This window comes from Centroberyx gerrardi, chromosome 19, assembly GCF_048128805.1.
Source record: "Centroberyx gerrardi isolate f3 chromosome 19, fCenGer3.hap1.cur.20231027, whole genome shotgun sequence".
NCBI lineage: Eukaryota > Metazoa > Chordata > Actinopteri > Beryciformes > Berycidae > Centroberyx > Centroberyx gerrardi.
In genome coordinates, this window is record NC_136015.1 from 16,341,883 (window position 1) to 16,363,972 (window position 22,090).

Sequence of the window (22,090 nt, forward strand, 5' to 3'; positions counted from 1 at the left end):
CAGAAATGCTTAACCATTCAAAAGAAACTTCGGTGCTACCCCACTCGCTCTACAGGGAGAATATAGCTCTGATCTTGAAAAAAAGATAGAGACCCTTTGGAAATGTCATCATATCGACCAATATCTTTACTTCAAATGGAAACGAAAGTTGAGTAAAATTCTGGCAAATAGATTGTGCAAATACATTGCAAATATAATACATCCTGACCAGATGGGTTTTGTCCCGGGTCGACACATTCACACTCTAATCTACCCCGTCTTTTTAACATTATGTATAATAAGCATAAAGAAGAGTCTGTAGTAATTTCTTTAGATGCTGAAAAGGCTTTCGACTACATCGAATGGAACTTTATGTTGTCCACCTGAAGATATTTTGGCTTTGGGAATGTGTTTATTAACTGGATTAGAATTATGTATGCCCATCCTCAGGCAGCAGTTATTTCTAACAGCGACACATCACAACCCAAGACCTAGACCCAGACCTAGACCCAATCTCCATAGAGGCGTTCGTCAGGGTTGTTCTTGCTCACCATATCTCTTCAATTTGTTCATCGAAGTTCTTGCTTGTCAAATAAGAACTAGCCAGGATATTGTCCCAATTTGAATCCATAATACAGTCCACAATTTATCCCTTTTTGCGGATGATGTAACATTATTTTTGTCGCACCCCAAATCATCCATCCCACCACTATTAAGTCTAATTGATACGTTTGGAAGCTTCTCTGGCTATAAGATAAACTGGGAAAAAGAGCGAATTGATGCCTATATCAGAAAAGGTGGATATAAGCTTTTTACGTACAACACCTTTTAAAATTGTAAGGGATCAATTTAAAACATTAGGAATAATTGCTGCACGGGAATATGGGCAACTCTTGAAGAGTAATTGGGACAGCAAGATACAACTACTAACAAATAATATTGCATTTTGGAATAGGCTACACTGGCTATTTCTATGGTTGGTCGCATTAATGCCATAAAGATGGTTGCTCTCCCCAGATTTTTGTATATTTTCCAAAGCATGTCTGTGTTTATATCCTGTCGCTACTTCAAGAATTTGGAATCTATTATTTCATCTTTTATTTGGAACAACAAAACGGCCAGAATAGCTTTCAAACAACCGCGGTGAAGTTAGTTTTAGGTTGGATATTCGACAGACATTCACTCCGGATCCAGCAGCGTCTTCTTATTCAGTTTCACCCAGTGTTGGCAGTGAGAGGGCGGTTAGCTCACCTCCGAGCGCTCGCTCTTAACCACAGGGGTTTCACTTAGGGACCATCAATAAATTACTGTTTGAATGACACAAAACCAATGTTATTTTCGTGCTGACTTGCCCATATTAGTGAAAATTATGATTAAAAAATTATACTAAATTGGTCTCATATAGCACACCTATTTTGATTGCTAATGTGTAATTAATTTATTTTACATAAATATTTGAATAGAAAATAATTGCAGTTTTTTCAATAGCTTCCATGTCATGTTACCCTGTGACTCCAAACCAATGCAGAATTGTATTGCTACACTGGACAAATAAGACACACCTCTTTTTATTGGATTTTAGTGCTTCTTTTATTTTATATTCATATTTTTATGGAAAAAGTCCCTGGGTCACATGACATGCAAGCTATTGAAAAAAAATTATGAATTTTCATGAAAATAGCACTAAAATAATAATAATAATAATAATAATAAACTTTATTTGTATAGCACCTTTCATACAAGAAATGCAGCTCAAAGTGCTTTACAACAGAGAAATTACATGCACCAAGTGCTTCACATAAAACTTGATAATGATAGTGAGAATAAGATAAAGAGGAGAATAGAATGCATAAAATGCATCTTCACATGAAAATAGACATAGAATGAGCATAACATAAGATGGAAAATAAAACCCACTGAATAACAATAGTAAAAATATGAGGAATGCATAACATAAGATGGAAAATAAAATCCACTGTAAAATAATAATAAAAATAAAGTTAAAAAATAGAGTACATAGGATGCATAAAAGTAAAATACAAATTTTAAAAGAAGTGCAGCAGTGCATAAGTGCGAAGCAAAGTGAGGAAAAAAAAAAAGACTTTAAGGCCTGTATCGGGAAAGTCATAGCTAGTTAAAGGCTAAAGTGAAGAGATAAGTTTTTAGCTTTCTTTTAAAAATATTTAGCGAGCTCGCTTCCCTGATATCTATAGGTAGTGTGTTCCATAGCTTTGGGGCGTAATTGACAAAGGCTGCATCCCCGATTTTCTTTCAGCTGTTGCTGGGAACCTCCAATAAACCAGCAGCAGATGATCGCAGTGTTCTTGAAGGCAGGTAGTGAACAAGGGAGTTAGCAATGTAGCTTGGTCCTAGCCCATTAAGGGCTTTGTATATAAGGAGGAGGACCTTAAAATTCTAAATGTTACAGGAAGCCAGTGTAGAGCAGCTAAAACTGGGCTAATGTGCTCTCTCCTCTTGGTTCTGGTTAATAGCCGAGCTGCAGAGTTTTGAATGAGCTGAAGTCTCTCGGTGTTTTTTTTCGGGAGACCAGTAAAAAAGTGCGTTACAGTAATCGAGTCGGCTTGAAATAAAGGCATGAATCAGTTTTTCAGCATCTTTTTGATTTATAAATGGTCGTACTTTAGCTATGTTTCTAAGGTGGAAAAATTATGTTTTCGTCACCTTGTTAATCTGGGATTTGAAGCTTAGATCTGAATCTAGGATAACACCAAGATTTGTAACCTCAGATTTAATCCAGGGAGTCAATGTTCCCAGATTATTAAACAGCATTTCTCTTTTTGTTTTAGGGCCAACTAGGATTTCAGTTTTGTCCTCGTTTAACTTTAAAAATTTTTTGCTCATCCATTTATTTATTGCCAAAAGATAGATAGTAATGGAGTTTATAGCTGCAGCATCATTTGGTTCAGCAGAGATGTACAGTTGCGTCATCCGCATAACTATGGAAACATACATCGTGCTCTCTAATGATGTCACCAAGTGGCAGCATGTATAGTGAGAATAATAATGGACCAAGGCAGCTCCCTTGTGCAACCCCAAAACAGATGTCATGTTTCTCAGACACATGATCTCCAAGACTGACGTAAAACTTTCTCCCTTTGATGTATGTTTTGAACCAGTTTAACACACAGTCAGAAAGACCAACCAACTTTTCAAGACGATTGATTAAGATATCATGGTCAATCGTATGGCTTCAGCAGTGTTGAGATGCTCAAAGTTTTCACCTGCCAGGGTTTCTGTCTGGGTGAGACGTCCATGGAATGAATTCACCTACTTGGTCCCTTAGCGCATTTACTGAAGACTGTAGGCACTGGCTTGAAGCTTAGATCAGAGGAGACATATCTTCTTTGAGACTTGTCCAATGCTTCTCAAGTAGTAGGTTCAGTCTCAGCAACAGGCTGACCATCATTGCTGCTAGCGGAAGCATTGAATAGCCAATTTTCTAGCTAAGCTTGTTGACGCTTGCTGTGTGGCTTGCCTGTGCTTCGATGGTTCAGTTTGCAGTCAAAGAATAACAGAGATTCCTATACTAGAAGAAGTCATTGCATGAGGGAAAGTTGGATGTTAAAGTATAAAATTTTTCAGGGTCGATCAGGAGACACTCACGCGTCTGCTTGCTACATCGCCAAACTGGAGGTCATGTCTGGAATAATGAAGCAGGGATAAAGGAAGGGGTAAAGTGGGATAGTGATGGGGTGAGAGAGGTATAGATAGAGGATGGAGGGAAGATGGGCTGAGAGAGAGGGAGAGAGAGAGAGAGAGATTACATACACACACACACACACACATCATTACGCCCGCCTTGAGCCCGACCGTGGACAAGAACTAATGAGGAGCAGGACAGCCAGTCATTAGGCTTAATAGTTGCAATGGGAAAGTAAGTCATGTGGCTTTCTGGTGGTTAGCCTACGTTTAAACCTTAGTGAGAAAAAGCTAAACTTCCCCATGGGGAAACAGATACAGAATTATGGCAGAGTACACTGAATTAAACATGACATGGATTCCACTCCCAAATATAATTATCTTCTTTAATTGACTGCTATTACTTGAAGATTGCTAAAGACAAAACTTATTATTTCAATGAACTTCATTGTAGGTCACAATATAATCTTATCTATTATTCACATTCAAGTAGCACTCTTCCTCCACCTCTGTCTCTTCTTTTCTCATTGTCTCCCCGTAATATATACTTTTTCTCTCTCTATGCCTCTAAGCATTGACGCTAAAATACATTTAAAAAGCGGCAGATCCATAAAGAAAATTCTCAGAGCAAAAAAACTGTAACATGAACTTTGATTTCACGCTTCTGATGTGTGTGTATGTGTGTGCGTCTGTGAACTCAGATTTCATGCTTTCAGCAGGCTCCGAAGATTACAATGATCTAGAGCAGTGGTTCTCAACGTGGGGTCCGGGGACCACCGGGGATCCTTGAGGGAGTTCCAGGGGGTGCCCAGCAAATTGACAAATTGTTAAACTTCACCATTATTTAATTTACAAGAAGTTAACACAATTAGAGAATGTAGAAGAATGACTTTTTTGATCATAGTTTCGCTGTTATCTCTCTACTTACAATACAGATAGTCATGGAATTCTATGGACAAAATTATATCTAACAGTAAAAATATTCTCAAATTTGGGTTTGAGAGACAAAATCTTATCAAATGGGGGGCCGGTGCCCAAATGTGGACTAAATTAGGTGTCCTTGATGTGAAAAAGGTTGAGAACCACTGATCTAGAGAGAGAGAGAGAGAGAGAGAGAGAGAGAGAGAGAGAGAGAGAGAGAGAAGAGAGAGAAGGAACACTTAGTATGATCTCTGCATTATAACACTTATAACACCTGAAGAAGAGCTTCAATCCTGATTAAGCCTTTATCATTAGTGACACAGCAGTGGAAAGTTGTGTCATTTAATTGAGTGAAAGTTTCATAATAAAAGCGCTCCTGGCGATCGCCATTGTTAAGGGAAAGACATGCCTTGGAGTTTGCCATGACCATATTTGTTAGGAAGTAAAGTGACATTAACTTTCAAGTATTTTTTCTGTTTCATTTCTCAGATTAAACCTTCTCCACTATTTTCCAGCTTCATAATTTTATTATAGGCTTAATCTGTAATTGTGACAAAGGCGGACAGATGAGCACTTACAGACGAGAAGGTTTTTTTCTTTTACGTGTTTTGAAAGAGCGAGATCGGACTGACAAAATGTTGTATCTTGCACTTAAATCAGAGAAGAGAAGCGATGGTTGTGATATATGGTCTGTGAAACAAAGTGGCGGAAAAAAAATACATTTTTAGAGGCACACAGAAAATTAGCAGCAAATAAGCTACTTAGCTAACAAGGCCTATGATTATCTGAACAAATAAGCAGGCTAACATGATATTAACAATGTACACAAAATTCACAGCATCATCTTATAAAACAGATTAATGTTCATTTAATTGTTATAGCTTGTATATGGACTCTTCAGTAGTTCAGTGACACATTTGTGAGAGTTAGTCTGTTGCATTGTGCTGCTGCCTGTCATTTGGTTTTCCTCCCCATGTGTTATTAAAGGAGTCTATGCCATTGTAAATTCAATAAAGTTCGCATTGATTCATTTAAGCCGGCTCTCTCTTGGTTGAAATGGGCTGACTGCTCTTTTCCTCTGAAGGACAGAAATATTATATGTATCTGACTTTTATGGCAAATCCTGGAGCAATAACACTTTACCAGGTCAATGGATATGAAGCCGTTGTTCAGGCTCCTACCATTAAACACATTCATACTGCTGATACACACTCTCTCTCTCTCTCTGTTTCTCTCCTTATCTTCATCCCTCTCTCTCCCTCCTCTTCTCTCATTAAACATCTGGAATTCAACTATTGTGTTTTTTCACAAACTGTAAAGGTTTACGGTAATCTTGTGACATACAATCAGTCACTCCCCTTCCTGTCCTCACTCCACCTCTCTTTTTCTCTCTCTCTCTCTCTTGGCCAATATTCTGGACATATAAATCAAATCCACACATAGACTCTGGACTGTTTCCCTCTTTCTCACACACTGACAGGAAACAAGAAGCTGTTTAAAATCCCTGATTAAAAATCTACATTCACAGGTAAGTGTTGGACAACTGGGAGCGCAGTGCAAATATAATTTGTGCTGAAGATAAAACTATAATGGAAAACAATATTTGTCAGATACTTTCACTTAAACAGATACCGTTTATCAAGTTTCCCAGCTTTTTCTGCTAGCTAGAGTTGAGGCAGTTTACCAACTAATTGGCTAAACCAGGAATTAAATTCAGCTAGCTAAGATTACCAACTGTACCTTTATATCAATACATGTATACCTGCATGTGACAAAGTGGGAATGACCGCATCATTTGTCACTGTGAACATTATTTCTTTATACATAACTTAAGCCCATTGTTACATCTCTACATGTTTGTTAATTCTATCACGTATTGAGTTGACCGGTAATTTCACTGTGTAATGCAAACGCACATAACTATCCCGGGTCTGTTTGTGTTTAGCATTATATTTTGTTGAGATTTCCAAATTCCATATTTTCGGTTTAACACAGTAATGACACACAAACAGTGTTACTATTTCATTTACCTTTATTGTTTTGGTTACAGGATTTTCAGAATTGTATAGTTACGTTTTCTTTGTTCACAGAAGTACTCTTACCTACCGCGGGAAATGACTGTTTGGGAGGGCGCCTCCCTGCAGTTGCGTCTATTATGTGGTTGATGACGTCAGCGATGATGTCATGGCCTATTCCATGTCGGAGGGGGGTTCTTACTGTGCTAATGTGTATTATTCTTTTGCTGTGCGAGATCGCGGGTATTTACTGTAGGCTATATGTTTTGGTGATGCATTCATGTACAGTAGGAAATTGGAATTCTGTGAAAATAACACTATGTTATTAATATATAAAAGCTGGTAATATGTCTCACCCCTGTAGTGAGGTTGGTGAAGGCCAGGGGAGGTGTCTCTGAAATTGATGGCTGTATTTAAAGAGTTGTTCTGAGGCAGCTGAAAAGGAAGGTCAGGCAGTGCAGATGCTAGTGCACGTGCTGATATTTTGATTTGGTATGAGTTGTGTTATCCTCTGTTCTGTAAATCTTCAGTTTTTTGAATTTTTTTTTTTTTTTTTTGTTGCACTCCGGTTGCACTGTAAATAAATGTCCACCTGTGGGACCTTCGAATCGCCTTCTGAGTCAGCCTCCTACTTCACTAAAGGCCCTCAGGCTACAGCTATCTCACAAGTGGCGGCAGCGGTGACTCCAAGCCAGTAGGGGCGATGAAGATCATGACCAGAGGCAAAAAGGCAACAGGTCCACAAGATGAAGGCATGGGTGATCCTGACCTGCAGGGGGCGACAGGTGGTCAAGTCCAAGAACCGCAGAACGTTGCAGAGCTCTCCAGCCTTTTGCGTGGCCTGATGCAGCAACAGTCCGACAGGGAGGCCAGGTGGGAACAGGAGCGTAAACGCCAGGAGGAGCGCTGGAAGAAGATCCAGCATCAGTTTTCCCAGCTCCAGCAGGAGGTTCGGCAGGACCGCGAGGACCGCCAGCAGCCGGCAGAGGGTGACACAGCAGACCCCTTTTCTCTCTCTGTGCCACCACTAGAGCGACCTGCGGCCCAAACGGTTCCGGTGAGACCTGATCCTGACCCTGGCCCCTTTGAAGTCTTTGCGGGGCAACCGTCCAGCCTGGGGGTGAGATTTCCTGGGTGGAAAGGCCCCAAGATGCAACCTTACCATGAAGATGAGGACATTGAACATTACCTGACAATGTTTGAGAGAATTGCATATGCATGTCAGTGGCCTCCAGAAGAGTGGGCTTTGCATCTTGCCCCACTGCTAACTGGCAAAGCCCGAGCTGCATATGTTGCAATGGACATTGAGGAAACAATGAACTATGTTAAGGTCAAGAATGCTGTTCTGTATAAATATGAAATCAATCCAGAGACCTATCGTATCAGATTCCATACCAGCGTCGTGGGAGATGATGAGACACCCAAGGAGCTGCAGGCTCGCCTCAAGGACCTGTATGACAAATGGATGGCTCCTAAAGAAAAGACCAAAGAGCAGATTGGAGATGCCATTGTCATGGAACAGTTCTTGAGAATCCTGAACCCTGAGCTCCGGACCTGGGTCAAAGAACGCAACCCCACATCTTCCAAAGAAACAGCAGAACTGGCAGAATCTTTCCTGGCTGCCCGCCGGACTTCAAAAGGGTTCCCCACTCTCAGATCCCACTCTGCAGCTTAAGTAAGTAAGTCTGCAGCTCTGTGGCTCAAGTAACAGTAATGTTAAGGAGTTCAGAAACAGAAATCCTTTAGCATGTCACTTATGTGGTCAGACAGGGCACTTTAAGGCAGATTGTCCAACCCAGCATGTCAGTAAGACCTACATGGGTTTTGCACCCAGATCAGATGGCAGGCAGTTGGAAAGTAGGGAGCAGCCAGAGTGTTTGGACGAGGAACGGACAGCCTGTGTATTTATTGAGGATAAACCATGTGTAGCCCTCTTAGACTCAGGCAGCAATCGCACCTTGGTTAGGCCAGACTGTCTTCCTAGGGATGTGATTTTTGAGGAGGGAAAGGTTAGCATCTGGTGTGTCCATGGCAACAAGGTAGAATACCCCATAGCTGAGATAGCCATACAGGTTGAAGGTCAACAGTATTTGCTTGCAGTCGGGGTAATAGAGAAGCTCCCATACCAGGTAGTGCTAGGCAGAGACCTCCCAATCCTCTGTGAGCTCATAGCCAGTCACGGGTTGAGCAAGGTTCTAGCAGAGCCAGCGAGGGTATGGTAGCAGTCACAAGGTCCAAGCAAATGCAAGCAGAGTCTGAACCAGCTTTGGGGTGGGATGAGCTACCTTTTGCAGAGGATGATGTGCCAGGTGCTGAGGGAGGCAGTCAGCCTCAAGCCAAGAAAAGCAGGGGACAGCGAAGGCAAGACAGACTGAGGGGAACTGAGCTAGTAGAGACTGTACCTGAACTTGGTAGTTCTGAGATGCAGCTTATTCCTAGTAACATCGCTCAGTTGCAGAGGGAGGACCCTTCTCTAAAGCCCCTGTTTGCCAAGAGTGTCCCCGAGTCAACCCAAGTGACAGAGAGAGGCAGTGAGGTCTTCGTGTTGAAGGGAGAACAGTTGATTCGGCACAGCAAACTGGGTGACCAGCTAGTTGTTCCCCAAAGTTTAAGGCCTATTGTTCTTCAGCTGAGCCATTCTGTTCCTTGGGCAGGCCATTTAGGTCAGCTTAAAACCTTCTCAAGGATGATTTCTCGCTTTTATTGGCCACAGCAGTACACAGACACTGTCCAATATTGTAAAGCATGTCCCCAGTGCCAGTTAACAGCACCAGGCAGAAAGGGAGATAGGGCCCCACTAGTCAGCATGCCCATTATTGACATCCCTTTCTCTCGCATTGCCATGGATATTGTTGGCCCACTAGAGAAGAGTAGTTCTGGCCACAGGTACATACTGGTAGTGTGTGACTATGCTTCAAGATACCCGGAGGCATTCCCACTAAAGAAGATCAAGGCCCGTCAGATAGTCAACTGCCTGGTCCAGCTGTTCTCTAGAGTCGGGATCCCAAAAGAGATCATCACGGACCAGGGGACTAACTTCACCTCTAAGCTGCTCAGGGAGGTGTATAAGATGCTGGGGATTCGTGGGGTGAGGACGAGCCCATACCATCCACAGACTGACGGCCTTGTAGAAAGATTTAACAAGACTCTGAAATCCATGCTGAGAAAGTTTGTGTGGGACACGGGGTCCGACTGGGATCAGTGGCTCCCTTTCCTTCTCTTCGCCTAAAGAGAGGTACCCCAAGCTTCCACAGGCTTCTCCCCTTTCCAACTCCTGTATGGCCATCCAGTGCGGGGTCCACTGGACGTTCTGAAGGAGGCCTGGGAGGAACCGAAGCAACAGCAGCATTGCAGTGTCCTCTCGTATGTGTTGAAGATGAGAGACAAGCTCGACCAGTATCAAGAGCTTGCCAACCATCATCTAGCCAGTGCCCAGCAGCGTCAGAAGGAGAACTATGATAAGGCTTCCCAGGGGAGGTCTTTCCATCAGGGCCAGAAGGTTCTCCTACTGCTGCCAACTTCAGATTCAGGCCTCTTGGCTAAGTGGCAGGGGCCATACGAGGTCACAAAGAAGGTGGGTCCCGTAACTTATGAACTGTATCTACCTGACCGGCGCAAGAAGCACCAGGTGTTTCACTTGAACCTGCTGAAGGAATGGGTGGACCAGCCGGAGGTATCGACACAGTTGTGGGCACGGACCATAGTCGATGAGGAAGAGCTGCAGGAGCAGTATTTTCCTTCATCAGCTGGGATCCAAATACTGCCAGACCTGAGTCATCTAGCATCTGGCCGTCGCAAGGAGTTAGAGGCACACATGCCTCTTGAACTGTTCAGTTTACAGCCTGGTAGAACAGATGTCATTCAGCATGAGATCCGTCTCCTCTCTTCAACACAGCAACCCATCAGGGAAACGTCCAGCAGAGTTCCAGCAAAGCTCATTCCAGCGCTCAAGCAAGAGGTGGAAGACATGTTGGTGATGGGAATCATTGAACCCTCTCGCAGTGAGTGGTGTAGCTCTGTGGTGCTGGTCCCTAAGAAGGACGATCCAAAACTGAGGTTCTGTGTCAACTTTTCTCGTCTGAATGCTGTGTCAGCCTTTGACCCTTACCCGATGCCAAGGGTTGATGAACTGATTGACCGCTTGGGGAATGCTACCTACCTGACAACCCTTGACCTCTGTAAGGGGTATTGGCAGGTACCCTTGACTGAGGCATCCAAGGACTTAACAACTTTCAGAGTGCCAAGTGGACTGTTCCGGTTCCGGGTGATGCCCTTCGGACTGCATGGAGCCCCAGCGACCTTCCAGAGGTTGGTGGATGATGTGTTGAGAGGAGCAGATGACTACGCCGCGGCCTACATCGATGACATTGTAGTCTACAGCAAGACGTGGGAGGACCATGTGGAGCACCTGTCAGATGTTCTTCGTCGTATCCAGAATGCCGGGCTGGTCATCAACGCAAGGAAGTGCCACATTGCCAAGCCTGAGGTCCAGTATCTGGGTTACGTCATCGGTGGTGGAGCCATTCACCTTCAGGTGGGGAAAGTCGAGGCCATTGAAACCCGTCCATTGCCATCTACTAAGAGACAGGTACGATCGTTCCTAGGGTAGGTTGGCTGGTATCGCCGATTCATCCCTGATTTCTCTTCCCGTTCCGCAGTTCTCAGTGATTTGACCCGAAAATCCAGCCCCGCTAAGGTTAAATGGACACCTGTGTGTGAGGCTGCTTTTAATGATCTGAATAACTGTTTGTGCACTGAGCCTGTGTTGCAATGCCCAGATTTTGATCTCCCTTTCACTGTGCAGACAGATGCTTCCGGGAGGGGTCTTGGGGCTGTGCTGCTGCAGGGAGAAGGCAATAACCAGATGCCAGTGCAGTACATCAGCCGCAAGCTCTTCCCGAGAGAAGTAAGGTACTCAACTGTTGAGAAGGAGGCCTTGGCAGTGAAGTGGGCTCTTGACTCCTTAAAGTACTATCTGATTGGCAAGGAGTTTCTTCTAGAGACTGATCATCGAGCTCTGCAATGGATACACAGAATGAAGGACACCAATGCGAGAATAACCCGATGGTACCTTTCTCTCCAGCCTTATCGTTTCCAGGTTAAATACAAACCAGGATACAAGAATGTCATCGCCGATTTCTTGTCCCATTCCTCTGATGAGTAACGTGCTTAAGGGGGGGGGGGGGAAATGTGACAAAGTGGGAATGACCGCATCATTTGTCACTGAACATTATTTCTTTATACATAACTTAAGCCCATTGATTAATCTTTCTTAATTAATTAATTCTTAATTCTATCACGTATTGAGTTGACCGGTAATTTCACTGTGTAATGCAAACGCACATAACTATCCCGGGTCTGTTTGTATTTAGCATTATATTTTGTTGAGATTTCCAAATTCCATATTTTCGGTTTAACACAGTAATGACAGACAAACAGTGTTACTATTTCATTTACCTTTATTGTTTTGGTTACAGGATTTTCAGAATTGTATAGTTACGTTTTCTTTGTTCACAGAAGTACTCTTACCTGCCGCGGGAAACGACTGTTTGGGAGGGCGCCGCCCTGCAGTTGCGTCTATTATGTGGTTGATGACGTCAGCGATGATGTCATGGCCTATTCCATGTCGGAGGGGGGTTCTTACTGTGCTAATGTGTATTATTCTTTTGCTGTGCGAGATCGCGGGTATTTACTGTAGGCTATATGTTTTGGTGATGCATTCAGGTACAGTAGGAAATTGGAATTCTGTGAAAATAACACTATGTTATTAATATATAAAAGCTGGTAATATGTCTCACCCCTGTAGTGAGGTTGGTGAAGGCCAGGGGAGGTGTCTCTGAAATTGATGGCTGTATTTAAAGAGTTGTTCTGAGGCAGCTGAAAAGGAAGGTCAGGCAGTGCAGATGCTAGTGCATGTGCTGATATTTTGATTTGGTATGAGTTGAGTTATCCTCTGTTCTGTAAATCTTCAGTTTTTTGAATTTTTGTTTTCTTTTTTTTGTTGCACTGTAAATAAATGTCCACCTGTGGGACCTTCGAATCGCCTTCTGAGTCAGCCTCCTACTTCACTAAAGGCCCTCAGGCTACAGCTATCTCACACTGCATATCAATAGAGTATCATAATCTGTCTTTTTGAATCAATTAGGTGAAAGAAAGCTCCTACATACATATCACCTCTGTAATATTTAATTTTGCTTGGCAGGACAACAGTAAAAACTCCAGAGAGTAAATAAAGACACACCACCATGTTGTCCTTTGTGGTTCGGAAAATCAAACTGGTGTTGAGGAGAGAAAAGTCCTTCGGCCAAATTGTTAACAGTAAGAAAAGACGCAGAGGTGATATGTGTGGGAACTGAGCCCTGTTTCTTTTTACAGGCTTTAAAATTTGGGGTTTTGACACACAACAGTGTGTGTTTCTCCACTCTCCATCATTTCTCTTTTTGATAGGCAGCAGGACCAACGAGTTTGATGGACCTGAGCTGGAACTGCTGAAAAATACATGAAGATATTTGTTCATGTGGCCAATTTCGATAATATTGCAAATTATGTGTTTCATTTTGACTTTCAGAAGCGGCAGAGCTTGGAATCATGATGAGGAGTTCTGTGGTGTTTTTCCTGGCTGTCAGCTTTGCCGTGTTTGGATTTGGTTTTGGTAAGAAAAAGGAGTTGAAGAACAAGTCAGTAGTTTTCATCAATGCCTACTCATTTTTTTACAGCTCATTCAGCTGTGGCTAAGTCAGCAATTACAAGCCTTTGGGAACATTTGAAGATCAGCTTGCAGTTTGCATGTGCTTGTGTGTTTCCACTTTACGCTATGCCAAATCACTGATAATATTCGTCAGTAATGTGTGTTTTTGATTAGTGTGTATATATGATTTCTCAGCATATGCAGCAGCATCATGGCCTGCCCTCAGTTATGAACATTTCTGAGAATACCAGTGGAACCTAGCTAGTTTTATGCTTCCTCACATAAGAGATCAAGCCTTCCTCCTATATTCAAACAGCAAAGGTCCACAAAATCTGTCTCTCATTCATCTCTATGGAACATTTGATTGTACTTTGTGGTTCTTTTTGGTGTGCTTTGGTGTACATCGTTGAACATTTTGTGGTACTTTGGTACTACTTGATGGTAGTTTGTGACAAGGGTTATTGACCTATTCAATGAGCAGTGTAATTGAATGTGATCTCAGCTCTCTGGCTCCCTTGTTGATCAGCTGCCTGAATCTCTTCTGCCTGAATCTCTTATTATGTGTTGTCCTCTGATCCAAAAAAGATGTATCAATGTACAGTATATCATGATACATTGCTGTATAGCAGCAGTGCATACAAACTAATATATGAGAAGCTCAGAAGAGGAGCTTCTAGACAAGGATTTTGGACCTGTGTGAAAAATTACAGCTAAGATGTTTGCAAATTAAATCAAACATGCATTGCATTATTTAGGAATAATTCTTTAGGAAGGAATAGCTGACACTGTGAAGTGGAGGTTTATGGGGACGTTGATGATTCTCTTCCAAGTGGTGAGTTGTACCACATGAGGTATCCTAAAGGTTACTACTAGTTTACAGTCACAGCAAATGAAATCCAACATGGGCACTGAATGGACCTGAGTAGCCACGACTAAATGATACATCTAACACTTCTGTGCTGTGATTCTGCCATCTTTGCTGTCAAATCCATCCTTTTGTCTAGGTAATAATGTTGCTGTAGGTGGAACTGTAGCTCAGTCTTCAGTCTATGAAACTGCGGTACCTGAAAAAGCCATTGATGGGAATCATGCTAGCCACTGGGACCAGGACTCCTGCGCCCACACTCAAGCAGATTTTAAACCTTGGTGGAGACTGGACCTTCTGAAGTCTTACAAAGTCAACTATGTCACCATCACCAACAGAGAAGACTGCTGTCCTGAAAGGATCAATGGAGCTGAGATCCGCATCGGAGATTCCCTCAATGATAATGGAAACACCAATCCCAGGTATCTGCATTGTCCTCACTTTGTTAGGTTTCAACTTTTGACAATGGCTGTGAATATTACAAGTCAACAGTGCACTTCATATCTACATGATTCTCAAACTGCAATGCATTTCAGTCTGCCAACTCACGTAAACAGAATATTGAGAATGAATGCAAATATGTGTGTATATATACAGAAAACTGAAGATACCCCGTGCACAGCAGTGCTTCTCTCCTGGGTGCCAGCTGGTGCAGGGTAAACCACAATAAACCAAAAAATCAATATTCCAGCGCACACCAGGATATTAGGATTGACACTATTTTATTAACAAATTACATATCCTGGTGTGCGCTGGAATATAGATTTTTTGGTTTACTATCTATATATACAGATTAGTATGGCGTCTAGGCTCTGATCTTGTCACTCCCTGCGAGCATACACCTAGCTAGCCAAAAGAGCAGGGAGTGACAATAGGGAACTTCCCCCCCGGGGGAGACCTAGAATCAGAGCCTACAGTTGGATGCTGGGGTGGAGGTGGGGATGATGAAATGATGTATGGTTAGCAGCAGCAATACTGAGCAGCAGTAACCAGCAGTCTGAGCAGCGTAGCAGCAGCATGGCAATGCGAAAGTGTGTTAGCAGGTGCAGGAAGCTTAAATAGACCGCCTTATTGAGAGGGGGGCGCTTGATAAGAGTTGTATGAGTAGTATGTGTACGTGACCGCAGCGCAACTCGAGTTGTCTGCCCGAACTAGCTTCGCAGGCTTCGCTTCATTTCTTCCATCTCATTTATCATCATCAGTACCTCACCAGGACTACTGAAGGGAATCAATTATGTGTTTATGAAGTTACAGTCTGTGTATTTTTCCTAAATATTATTTTTTGTCTTTTTCTTCAGATGTGCTGTGATCTCATCTATCCCAGCTGGCTCCTCCCAAACCTTCAAGTGTGATGGGATGGAGGGCCGTTATGTCAACATTGTGATTCCTGGGAGGAAGGAATACTTGACACTGTGTGAAGTGGAGGTTTATGGGAACATTGCTGGGAACTCTGTTCCAAGTGGTGAGTTGTAGCACATGAGGTATCCTAAAGCTTACTACTAGTTTACAGTCACAGCAAATTAAATCAAATCTGGGCACTGAATGGACCTGAGTAGCCACAACTAAATGATACATCTAACACTTCTGTGCTGTGATTCTTCCATCTTTGCTGTCAAATCTCATCCTTTTGTCTAGGTAATAATGTTGCTGTAGGGGGAAACGTAGCTCAGTCTTCAGTCTATGAAACTGCGGTACCTGAAAAAGCCATTGATGGGAATCGTGCTAGCCACTGGGACAAGGGCTCCTGCGCCCACACTCAAGCAGATTTTAAACCTTGGTGGAGACTGGACCTTCTGAAGTCTTACAAAGTCAACTATGTCACCATCACCAACAGAGAAGACTGCTGTCCTGAAAGGATCAATGGAGCTGAGATCCGAATCGGAAATTCCCTCAGTGATAATGGAAACAATGCCGTCCTCACTTTGTTAGGTTTCAACTTTTGACAATGGCTGTGTATATTACAAGTCAACAGTGCACTTCATATCTGCATGATTCCCAATCTGCAGCGCATTTCAGTCTGCCAACTCACGTAAACAGATTATTGAGAATGAATGCAAATATGTATATATACAGAGATTAGTATGGCGTCTAGGCGCTGATCCTGTCACTCCCTGCGAGCATACACCTAGCTAGCCAAGAGAGCAGGGAGTGACAATAGGGAACTTCCCCCCCAGGGGAGACCTAGAATCAGAGCCTACAGTTGGATGCTGGGGTGGAGGTGGGGATGATGAAATGATGTATGGTTAGCAGCAGCAATACTGAGCAGCAGTAACCAGCAGTCTGAGCAGCGTAGCAGCAGCATGGCAATGCGAAAGTGTGTTAGCAGGTGCAGGAAGCTTAAATAGACCGCCTTATTGAGAGGGGGGCGCTTGATAAGAGTTGTATGAGTAGTATGTGTACGTGACCACAGCGCGACTCGAGTTGTCTGCCTGAACTAGCTTCGCAGGCTTCGCTTCATTTCTTCCATCTCATTTATCATCATCAGTACCTCACCAGGACTACTGAAGGGAATCAATTATGTGTTTATGACGTTACAGTCTATGTATTTTTCCTAAGTATCTCTTTTTTGTCTTCTTCTTCAGATGTGCTGTGATCTCATCTATCCCAGCTGGCTCCTCCCAAACCTTCAAGTGTGATGGGATGGAGGGCCGTTATATCAACATTGTGATTCCCGGGAGGAAGGAATACTTGACACTGTGTGAAGTGGAGGTTTATGGGGATGTTGTTGAGGACTTTGTTGCAAGTGGTGAGTTGTCTTTCCATCGTTTGTCTTTTTGATCGGCAGCAGGACCAATGAGTTTGATGGACCTGAGCTGGAACTGCTGAAAACCACATGAAGATATTTGTTCATGTGGCCAATTTCTAGCCATGACAATATTGCAAACTAGAAAAGCATTTCCTGAAGAAAATGCGTGTGATTGCTGTAAGCTGACGTGCTGATTAGTTTGATTTCATGCAAATATTTCCAGTGCCAGGGCCCTGGTATTGTGCATGCTGGCTCATTGGAATGACACTGGAACACCTAATTGGAATGGAACCATCATTAATGTTATTAGTTACACCTGTGTTTACCTGCTATGACACGTCAAAATGCCTGCTGTGAAAAGGGTCCATCATTGTAGCAGCGGATGGGGCTAATTGATATGTATTTTGTAACTCATAAACTATACATGTCATCATTATGAGCTTATAAACAGTTGATCTGTATGCCATACTGAGCATTATGAAATCTGAATGGAGTTCCTACTGTATACAGTGGCTGAGTTATAAATATCATGGAAGCGGATGGAAGGCCATAGACACCCATGTATTTTATAACTCATAAACTATAAGTGCTATCATTATGAATATGTGCATGTTTGATCAGCATGCCGTACTGAGCATTTTGCAATTTGAATGGAGTTTCTACTGTATACAGTGGCTGAGTTATAAATACAATGGGTGTCTATGGAATTTTTTAATGATTAATAACTCAAAAAGTATAAGGAGTATCATTAATAAAAGGCATAGCACACATCTACAAAGAATTCCGCACGGTTTGACATATGGACCGTCTTTGTGGCATTAAAACTGTAGGAGATACATGACAAAGAGGTTTTTAAAAATCCTCAAAATCTGCAATAACTCATTAAATATGCAAATGTATGCAAATTTGCATATGAATAAAATAATATGAATTTGCACACATCTACAAAGAATTCCGCATGTTTTGATACAAGAACGGTATGTGTAGCATGAACGGTTTTCGAGTTACAGGTGAGCAAAGAAACGCACGGAAAAATAAGAAGTATGCAAGAGAACTAAAGTGTGATTGCTGTGTTTGATTTTGACTTTCAGAAGCGGCAAAGCTTGGAATCATGATGAGGAGTTCTGCGGTGTTTATCCTGGCTGTCAGCTTTGCCATGTTTGGATTTGGTTTTGGTAAGAAAAAGGAGTTGAAGAACAAGTCAGTAGTTTTCATCAATGCCTACTCTTTTTTTTTTTTTTTTTTTTTTTTTTACAGCTCATTCAGCTGTGGCTAAGTCAGCAATTACAAGCCTTTGGGAACATGTGAACATCAGCTTGTAGTTGCATGTGCTTGTGTGGTGTGTTTCCAGTTCACGCTATGCCAAGTCACTGGTAAATATTCATCAGTAATGTGTGTTTTTGATTAGTGTATATATAATTTCTCAGCATATGGAGCAGCATCATGGCCTGCCCTCAGTTATGAACATTTCTGAGAATACCAGTGGAACCTAGCTAGCTTTATGCTTCCTCACGTAAGATGAAGCTTCCCTCCTGTATTCGAACATAAAGGTCCACAAAATCTGTCTATGGAACATTTGATTGTGCTTTGTGGTTCTTTTTGGTGTACATTGTTGAACATTTTGTGGTACTTAGTATGGTATAGTAAGGTATTTATGTTGCAAAACCCGAGAGCTTGTAGACTCCATGTGAGAACTTGTAGAATACGATGTGAGAACTTGTAGAGTAAATGTGAACTTGTATGTTGAAAATATTCACACACCCGGGTTCTGAATTTGAAGTCACAGACAAAAATTCACAAATTTGTTAATTAATAAATAATAAATACAATGACAGCTGCAAACTTATAAGGCAACATTTACTCATATTTATTTTTTAATTTAGTTAATGTGCCAGTACAACCACAACTCGGTGATTACAACATCTCAAATTGGTCATTGCAACTTGGTCATTGCAACAAATATGATCTCTTGCATCACAAACGTGCGAATTTGCGCGCCTTGACTTTTGCAACACTTCTTGCGATAAATGTGTTACAAAACCACATCGGGCAAGTACACTTCAGCTCTGCCATGGTTCATTGGCCACAGCCCCAAGCTAGTGTTTTCTGAACATGTTTTCGTTGTTGAAAATGCAGGTAAAGCTACACTTGGCTTGCTAGCTTTTTAGCCTGCTTGTGGTAATTTACCATAGAGATTAGTGACGAGGTATCTGCCTTGCTTAGTATAACGTTAGCTTACATTCGGCGTTGATGTCGAGTTTACAAACATATTTCTGAATAAATATAAATATATGGTTAGGTGTCTACCATTAAAGTCGAGATGAAACGGCATTTCGAGAGTATCTAACTTCCGTATCGTGACGTATTTCCGAGTGAAACAGGAAAGACAGGCGGGACATAACGTTGGGAGGAATTTGATTTGAACGTTGAAAAGTGGGTGTGTCATAACACCCGAAGACACACCGAAGTACCGTGCTGTTGCTAGCTAGCTAACTAATGAATCTTAGCCTCTTAGCTCTGTGCGCTAAAAGTTGAAGATTGATTGATGGGTGGATGTCATGATATTATTGGTTGAAATTAGTTACGGGCATGCTTACGTAAGCACACGGCATATTTTGTTTTACAGGAAGAAAACATGATTGAATTTTGATATAAGAATACAATGAAATTGATTTTTGGTATTTTTTTTGGCATATATTGTTAAATAGATGCACAGTATGACCGGGGATGTGATCTAAAAGGGTTAAAAAGGCATTTTTCATTTCATCTCGTCTTTAACGCCTTACAACAACAATGGAGTACAGGTTTATTTCTTTCGTCCAGTGACATCCAGGATATACTACCATGCCAGGGAGAGGACACCGTCTGTCAGCCTGGATGGAGCTCCGCTTCCCGCTGTGCTTCTCTCCCCGCAGGGAGGAAGGGACATAACTTAATTTATCAATTCTTAGAGTACTAGGCCTAATTAATTTGTTGTAGTAATTAAGTTAACATTTCACATAATTGCATATAAATGGGTTGAAATCTATGTAAGTATATTTGTCTGTTGGAATAAAGTTGTGACATTTTAATATGATCATGTAATGCGTTTTGTATATTTTTTCTAAATGTGGTTGAAACAATTTGACAGTTCATAACATTTAAGTTTTATGTGTGACAGGTGAGTAAAGTGAGTTTATTTTGTGACAGTATTCAGTGTTGCTAGACAGCAGACTTCAACTACAGAATAATTTCTGACAGATAACCAGCACTAACTGACCACATCAAATAACAAGCTGGGAGTCAGCTAGCCACTTGACTGGCTGGTTAGTTAACTATAATTTAGAAATTATACATATCTGGAGCAGTGACCGCGGACATGAGGATTCTTTGTGCTGTATTTCACACTGAGTTCACTCACCTACAGTGAGTTGGTTAAATGATAAGGAACATGGTTAACAAGTCCGATCTATCTGTAGCAGATCACCTGGGTCAACCAGGTGGGGGTGGTGGGGTATTTAACCAGGAACCGATAGAAATGGCATACGAAAACACAATATTAAGTTTATAGTGTCCTAATCATCTACAGTATATCCTATGGTATCACTATAGGCTACTTAGTGATACCATACAGTGTGTGGCCTAATATAGCCCAAATAAAAGCTTATAGAATTATAAATAAGTTATAAAAATCTAACTCATATAGGACTATTGTTGGATAATATTGATTTTCATGTGTTGTTTTATAGCATGGCCTGTTCCTAGGCTACTGCTTGAGTAACTGACCTGAAAAAAATCATATGTGATTATCATATGCGTATGATAAAGTATGGTTCTTATATGTGTATATCAGGTATGGTTCTTATGTGTATATATATATATATACATATATACATATATGTATGTGTGTGTGTGTATGATAAGGATGGACTTATACCATATGGGTACCGGAGAGTTTTCCCTGCCTCTCCCTGTCTGCAGCTGCTGGCGCTGTGGTGTCTCACTTTCACTCTTGAAACGGTTAGCCAATCAGAACAGAGGGTTGTTAATATTAATGAGCCTTAAGGCACAGCGACAGAAACAACCTGTTCTTGGCAAGGCTCAGAGAGATGACTAACTGACCTGAATTGCCTCGTGATGCCCTGGCTGCGCCGTGGGGAAAAACAGGTGTTCAGAAAGCACCTGTTAACACGCATTTTTATACAGTGTCAACAGGGCAAAAATGTACACGTTAAGAACACGTTACTTTAAATACGTGTAATGGCGGTCAAAACTATACACGTGACGTCACTGATGACGTACAAGGAAGTACAAAAAAAAGCTCTTGCTAATCTCCTACACATCTTATGCAGTATTTCCTTATCCCTTTCAACCACATCTTCAACAAATCTTCCCTTAGTTTATTTCTACAGTTTTGTATGTAGGTTTTTGTTGTTTTTTTATTGGCATTTGTTAGGTCTACAGTTTAGAAGAAAGCTCCGAAGCGCCATTGTTGAATCCACGCTTGTGTTCCGCCTGCCTGAATGAGAATAAGACTACCGGTCTGATTTTTTTTTTAATAAAAGCGTTATTTCTACAAATCCACAACACTCAAATTTTGACTAAAAAACATATTTTTGCACAAAACATAAATAATTAAGTAACAAAATGCATCTACACAATCTGTGCAATGTTTTTCTATGATAAGAATTGTTGTAATCATTTTGTTGAAAGTTCCCCTTAAATTTACACCGAGATTTGCTACATAGGACTACATAGGCTACACAGATTAAACACTACACAGGCCACCTTTCGTTGCTACTTCTCAAGTTCTATGTCAAAACATTCCTACAGACCTGTACTTTCACAACACACTAACATTTAGGCCCAAGCTGTTTAAGAGAAGCCATGGCACAACACACTATAACATTTATACATTTACATATTTATAGAAATGTATAATTAGTGTTTTGGAAATGGTCATAGACTGAAAGCAACCGAGGCTTCGTCGTACTGTGACTTTCAAGACAAGACATAATTCATTGTTCTGTGGAAGAACAAGTTTATTCTTAGACTTTTTAATACAGACTATTAATTTCCCCCTATCTGTGGGTTTACTAGTTTTTGTGCCATGGAAACCATTATTCAGTTTTCAGAGTTGCTGTTCGGGGTTGAAGAGGATTCTGCGGTGGTTGCTTGGTCCAGTGCGCGAATTTCGGCAGTGATAGCAGTGAGAGTTGCACGTTGCGTCGCGGGAG

The 22,090-nt window shown here is 41.7% G+C and overlaps 1 protein-coding gene across 1 annotated transcript in view; it reads left to right on the forward strand.

Moving 5' to 3' along the window:
* The window catches only part of LOC139921353 (uncharacterized), a 46,912-nt gene extending 27,015 nt beyond the window's left edge, over positions 1-19,897 (forward strand). Inside the window, exons 14-19 of the mRNA XM_078290549.1 lie at positions 14,268-14,550; positions 15,427-15,590; positions 15,764-16,041; positions 16,685-16,874; positions 17,966-18,049; positions 19,698-19,897. Coding sequence (XP_078146675.1) covers positions 14,268-14,550; positions 15,427-15,590; positions 15,764-16,041; positions 16,685-16,874; positions 17,966-18,049; positions 19,698-19,810 — 1,112 coding nt within the window. The 3' untranslated portion in view covers positions 19,811-19,897. The remainder of the gene's footprint in view (positions 1-14,267; positions 14,551-15,426; positions 15,591-15,763; positions 16,042-16,684; positions 16,875-17,965; positions 18,050-19,697) is intronic.
* Positions 19,898-22,090: the final 2,193 nt, after the last annotated feature.